General features: G+C 52.5%; 1 protein-coding gene across 1 annotated transcript in view; it reads left to right on the plus strand.

Moving 5' to 3' along the window:
- Positions 1 to 15: 15 nt before the first annotated feature.
- The window catches only part of cyp21a2 (cytochrome P450, family 21, subfamily A, polypeptide 2), an 11,859-nt gene continuing 4,495 nt past the window's right edge, over positions 16 to 7,379 (plus strand). The window contains exons 1-10 of the mRNA XM_028981270.1: positions 16 to 262; positions 335 to 466; positions 557 to 646; positions 714 to 868; positions 1,226 to 1,321; positions 1,483 to 1,593; positions 1,714 to 1,800; positions 1,882 to 1,980; positions 3,077 to 3,190; positions 3,276 to 3,442. Coding sequence (XP_028837103.1) covers positions 124 to 262; positions 335 to 466; positions 557 to 646; positions 714 to 868; positions 1,226 to 1,321; positions 1,483 to 1,593; positions 1,714 to 1,800; positions 1,882 to 1,980; positions 3,077 to 3,190; positions 3,276 to 3,442 — 1,190 coding nt within the window. The 5' untranslated portion in view covers positions 16 to 123. The remainder of the gene's footprint in view (positions 263 to 334; positions 467 to 556; positions 647 to 713; positions 869 to 1,225; positions 1,322 to 1,482; positions 1,594 to 1,713; positions 1,801 to 1,881; positions 1,981 to 3,076; positions 3,191 to 3,275; positions 3,443 to 7,379) is intronic.

Raw genomic sequence — 7,379 nt, forward strand, 5'->3', positions numbered from 1 at the left:
GAGGACATCGTTTTCCGTCCCGCAAGGACGATCCATGCGACAGAGCTGTGTTTGTCTACGGGAGTTGTTATTATAGTGCCCAGAATAAAAGTGAAGCTCTGGCTTTGGAGGACCTTTAGAGTGATGATGATCATCATGTCTGTTGGGTCTGTCGGTGCAGATCCTGGAGGTCTTCTGCTGTTAGCTCTCCTGATGCTGCTTCTGTGGTGGTGGTGGTGGAAAATGCGAGGAACCCATCAGAAAGCCTACAGAGCAGACAGAGGTGGGTTCACCACATCTAATGGTATTTGAGAAGTGATCCATGTGGTTTCTCCAGCTTGTTCTCCCTCCACAGCTCTTCCCGGTCCCCCTTCACTCCCGCTCCTGGGCAACATGTTGGACTTGGCACGGGACCATCTGCCAAGTCACCTGACCACGCTGGCACGTCGCTATGGGAACATATACCGCCTCCAGTGTGGCAGCACCAGTAAAGAGACCCGATCTCCGTTACTTGCACAGTGAGCATCTGACCATGGCCCCTGGTGTGTTCTCTCATTTGCCTGTTGGTGTGACGCAGCGATGGTGGTGCTGAGCAGCGCTGATGTCATTCGGGAGGCCCTGGTGAGGAAGTGGTCAGACTTCGCCGGACGGCCCCACTCCTACACAGGTAACCCCGCCTCCACCGGCCCCACCTGGCACCTCCGCAGCCCCCCTCACGCTTACCGCTCCGTCAGGAGACCTTGTTTCCGGAGGTGGCTGCTCCATCTCCCTCGGAGACTACAGCGAGGAGTGGAAGACCCACCGCAAGGTTACCCATAGTGCTCTGCAGCGCTGCGTAGCTGGCCCGTTGCAGGACGTCATTAAGCAGCAAGCGCTGAAACTCCGACAAGTAAGTAAGCAGAAAGCACTCAACGCGTAGGGCCAGTAAATAATGGCGATGATCACGCCCGAAGTAACACTCAGGTGCCCGCAAGGCAATGGCCCGGCTCATAACACACAAACTACAGATCCCATAATGCAGCGCTTCGGTTGCCTTGCCGAACCCGGTCCGTTCTGTAGATAAGCGTCGCATTAAACACCTTAACATGCACGGACTTTGATAATATGTGTTGTTGTACGAGAATCTTTCTCGAAATTCGATTATTGAAGTACTGCACCAGTTCTTCAGTATCAGTTCTGTCTTCCTATCCATCTAGCAGACAAGCGTTGTGTACCAGTTTGAAGATGTTAAAATGCGAATGTCCAGGTGCTGCTGGACTACGACGGAGCTGCAGTAGATCTGTCTGAAGACTTCACGGTGGCCGCCAGCAACGTCATCACGGCCCTGTCCTTCCGAAAGCAGGTCCGAGACCACCATCCGATCCCAAGCACAGTTAAACCTGACCTGCAGAGCCACTGACCTTCACAAGATAACATGCGTTTTGTATGAAAAAAAAAGAGCATGGTTTTCAGTCTACATGCATATTTTGAGACTGGAAATTGTGCGTTCCTCGTGTTCCTCAGTTTGAGAAGAGCTCGACAGATCTGCAGAAGCTGCACGGCTGTCTGAACCGCATTGTGTCGCTGTGGGGTTCTCCGTGGATCTCCGCGCTCGACTCGTTCCCGCTCCTCCGGGTCAGGAATAGTAATAACCACAACACTGACTTTATTCATATCTGCGACTTCTACTCCAGATGTTCTCATTCTGATGTCCCAGTGATGGATGGATCTTTTGCTTGTTCTTCATTTATAAAGAAACTGCCAAATCGTCCCTTCTCCAAATTGTTGGACGAGGTCACTCGGAGAGACGCTCTCATAAGGACGCACCTGGAGGATTTCAAAGTAAGAGCAGAACCGGCCAGACGGTCACGTACCTTAACCGCTGCGGTGCTGGATGTGTGACATCGGGACAAATGTGTCCAGTGCGGCCCGATGCAGGAGAGCGCTGTCGAAGAGGGAGGAGCTGTGACTGCAGCGCTGCTGAGATCTTCCGATCAACCAGAGGGACAAAGACACCGTGCGGTATGTGACCTGGACCACCGGCCCAGATTTTTAACCCTACTTACCATTAGAAGCATTTACATTTCCAGCATTTACCAGACGCCCTTATCCAGAGCGACTTACAATCAGTAGTTACAGGGACAGTCCCCCCCTGAGGACACTCAGGGTTAAGTGTCCTGCTCAGGGACACAATGGCAGTAAGTGGGGTTTGAACCCGGGTCTTCTGGTTCACAGGCGAGTGTGTTACCCACTAGGCTACTACCACCCACAGAAGCATGAGCCTTCGATGATGAATTATCATAGCGTCCCATAAACGTTTCTACAACGTTCCTTCACGCGACGTTTATAACATGGCAGTGGGATGAGAGTAAAGTCCTCAGGAGATTTTCTGCCGTTCGTGAAGTCAGGTGAGAACACCAACATTTTCTTGTCCTCAACTTCTACCAAAATCCCCACGAGCGTTGAACAGAGTCAACGGCAAGCAAGCGCAGCAAAAACGTGTCTGGTGGTCAGAAGGCGTTCATTTCCAACATCCGGAACGGCGCGGTACTCAGATCAGGCCGCCACAGTCACTACCGGCTCTACTTCTTAACTAGAAACCACCAGACAACGTCATTACGAGATAATCCATGCAGAATCGCGATTTCAACACACTTATTACACCTCGCACTGCACCTCGTATACTCCGAGCCTCCAGTACTGCTCGCCTGGTCCCTCCATCTCTGAAGGTAAAAGGAAGACGCTCATCTAGACTCTTCTCCGTCTTGGCCCCTCGGTGGTGGAATGAACTTCCAGCTCAGTCACTGAGCACCTTCACACGGCAGCTCAAGACCTTCCTCTTTAGAGAATATTTAGATGAACTTGTGACCTTCTTCTTGTCTGACTTCTGTATAGAAACTAGAACAGAGTGAATAAAAAGATTGTATTCATAGTTGGGGGTCCTGGTGAACCAGAACTGATCACTTCATCCATGGTGACATGGAAGCACGTTCTAAGTCGCTCTGGATACGGGCGTCTGCTAAATGCCTTAAATAGAAATGTAAACATCCTTACTAACCATAAACCCTCAACACCAAAGAGCTCCGTTTAATGAATTATTAATGAGATGCCTCCTCAGACCCTGACAGACACACATGTGCACATGACCATGGTGGACCTTCTCATTGGTGGAACGGAGACCACCGCAGCCTGGCTGTGCTGGACCGTCGGGTTCCTGTTGCACAGGCCGGAGGTGGAACTTCACATCACATCACGCACACATGACGTGTCGTTCGCAACGCAACATACAATCTGGGTTTCATGTTTTTGGTCTACAGATCCAGGATCAGGTGTACGAGGAACTGTGTTCGGTGCTGGAGGGTCGGTACCCGCAGTACAGCGACCGGCGGAGGCTGCCGGTCCTCTCAGCACTCGTCTGTGAGGTTCTGCGACTGAGACCTGTAGCCCCGCTGGCTGTACCTCACAGAGCAGTCCGAGACAGCAGGTACCACACACACACACACAACACCACCACACACACACACACACACACACACACCACAAAGCAGTCCGAGACAGCAGGTACCACAACACACACACACACACACCACACACACAAAGCAGTCCGAGACAGCAGGTACCACACACACACCACACACACACACAAAGCAGTCCGAGACAGCAGGTACCACACACACACACAACCACACACACACACAAAGCATTCCGAGACCAGGTACCCACACAACAGCACACACACACACCACACACACACACAGCATCCGAGACAGCAGTACCACCACACACACACACACACACCACAAAGCATCCGAGACAGCAGGTACCACACACACCACACACACACACACACACACAAAGCAGTCCGAGACAGCAGGTACCACACACACACACACACACACACAACACACACAAAGCTTCCGAGACAGCAGGTACCACCACCACACACACACACACACACCGACAGCAGGTACCACACACCACACACACACACACACACAAAGCAGTCCGAGACAGCAGGTACCACACACACACACACACACACACACACACACAAAGCAGTCCGAGACAGCAGGTACCACACACACACACACACACACACACACACACACACACACACAAAGCAGTCCGAGACAGCAGGTACCACACACACACACACACACACAAACAGTCCGAGACAGCAGTACCACACACACACACACACACACACACACACACAAAGCAGTCCGAGACAGCAGGTACCACACACACACACACACACACACACACAAAGCAGTCCGAGACAGCAGGTACCACACACACACACACACACAAAGCAGTCCGAGACAGCAGGTACCACACACACACACACACACACACACACACACCACACACAAAGCAGTCCGAGACAGCAGGTACCACACCACACACACACACACAAAGCATCCGAGACAGCAGGTACCACACACACACACACACACACAACACAAAACAGTCCGAGACAGCAGTACCACACACACACACACACACACACACACAAGCAGTCCGAGACAGCAGGTACCACACACACACACAAAGCAGTCCGAGACAGCAGGTACCACACACACACACACACACAAAGCAGTCCGAGACAGCAGGTACCACCACACCACACACACACACACACACACAAAGCAGTCCGAGACAGCAGTACCACACACAACCCACAAACACAAAGCAGTCCTAGACAGCAGGTACCACACCCACACACACACCACACACAGCAGTCCGAGACAGCAGGTACCACACACACACACACACACACACACACACACAAGCAGTCCGAGACCATACCCACACACACACAACAAACACAAATCGCACAGCCGGTACCGCACCCACACACACCACACACACACACACACCACACACAGCAGTCCGAGACAGCAGGTACCACACACACACACCCAACCACACACACACAAGCACATCCGATACAGCAGGTACCACCACACACCACACACCACACACACACAAAGCAGTCCCTAGACCTGCATGTCCCCACACACACACACACACACACACAACACAAGCAGTCCGAGATAGCAGGTACCACACACACACACACACACACACACACAAAAGCAGTCCGAGACAGCAGGTACCACACACACACACCACACACACAAAGCAGTCCGAGACAGCAGGTACCACACACACACACACACACACAAAGCAGTCCGAGACAGCAGGTACCACACACACACACACACACACCACACAAACCAAAGCAGTCCGAGACAGCAGGTACCACACACACACACAACACAAAGCAGTCCGAGACAGCAGGTACCACACACACACAACACACACACACACACACACAGCAGTCCGAGACAGCAGGTACCACACACACACACACACACACACACACAAAGCAGTCCGAGACAGCAGGTACCACACACACACACAAACACAAAGCAGTCCGAGACAGCCGGTACCCACACACACACACACACACACACACACACAACACACACACAGCAGTCCGAGACGCAGGTCCACCACACACCACACACACCACACAAAGCAGTTCCGAGACAGCAGGTACCCACACACCACACCACACACACACACACAAACACAAAGCAGTCTCCGAGACAGCAGGTTACCACACACACACACACACACACCACCCCAGACAGCAGCCCGGTACCACACACACACACACACACACACACACACACAGCAGTCCGAGACAGCAGTACCACACACACACACACACACACAGTCCGAGACAGCAGGTACCACACACACCAACAACAAGCAGTCCGAGACAGCAGGTACCACACACACACACAACACACACACACACACATACACAAAGCAGTCCGAGACAGCAGGTACCACACACACACACACACAACACACACAAAGCAGTCCGAGACAGCAGGTACCACACACACACACACACAAAAAGCAGTCCGAGACAGCAGGTACCACACACAACACACACACACACAAACACACAAGCAGTCCGAGGACAGCAGGTACCACACACACACACACACACACACACACACAAAAAAAGCAGTCCGAGACAGCATGTACCACACACACACAAAGCAGTCCGAGACAGCAGGTACCACACACACACACAAACACAAAGCAGTCCGAGACAGCAGGTACCACACACACACACACACACACACACACACACAGCAGTCCGAGACAGCAGGTACCACACACACACACACACACACACACACACACACACCACACCAAAGCAGTCCGAGACAGCAGGTACCACACACACACACAAACACAAAGCAGTCCGAGACAGCCGCGGTACCACACAACACACACACACACACCACACACCACACAGCAGTCCGAGACAGCAGGTACCCACACACACACACACACACACACACACAAAGCAGTCCGAGACAGCAGGTACCACACACACACACAAACCAAAGCAGTCCGAGACAGCAGGTACCACACACACACCCACACACACACAGCAGTCCGAGACAGCAGGTACCACACACACAACACACACAGCAGGTACCACACACACCACACACACACAAAGCAGTCCGAGACAGCAGGTACCACACACACACACAAACACAAAGCAGTCCGTGACAGCAGGTACCACACACACACACACCACACACACACACACACACACAGCAGTCCGAGACAGCAGGTACCACACACACACACACACAGTCCGAGACAGCAGGTACCACCACACACACACACACACACAACAGCAGGTACCACACACACCACACACAAAGCAGTCCGAGACAGCAGTACCACACACACACCACACAACACAAAGCAGTCCGAGACAGCAGGTACCACACACACCACACACACACACCACACACAGCATCCGAGACAGCAGGTACCACACACACACACACAGTCCAAGACAGCAGGAACCACACACACACACACACAAAGCAGTCCGAAACAGCAGGTACCACACACACACACACACACACACACATACACACAAAGCAGTCCGAGACAGCAGGTACCACCACACACACACACACAAAGCAGTCCGTGACAGCAGGTACACACACACACACACACACAAAGCAGTCCGAGACAGCAGGTACCACACAAACACACACACACACAAACACACAAAGCAGTCCGAGACAGCAGGTACCACACACACACACACACACACAAAAAGCAGTCCGAGACAGCAGGTACCACACACACACACACACACACACAAAAAGCAGTCCGAGACAGCAGGTACCACACACACACACACAAAAGCAGTCCGAACAGCAGTACACAACCACACACACCACACACACAGCATACAAAAAGCAGTCCGAGACAGCAGGTACCACACCACACACACACACACACACACAAAAAGCAGTCCGAGACAGCAGGTACCACACACACACACACACACACACACAAAAAGC

This window comes from Denticeps clupeoides, chromosome 5 (genome assembly GCF_900700375.1).
Source record: "Denticeps clupeoides chromosome 5, fDenClu1.1, whole genome shotgun sequence".
Taxonomy (NCBI): Eukaryota; Metazoa; Chordata; class Actinopteri; order Clupeiformes; family Denticipitidae; genus Denticeps; species Denticeps clupeoides.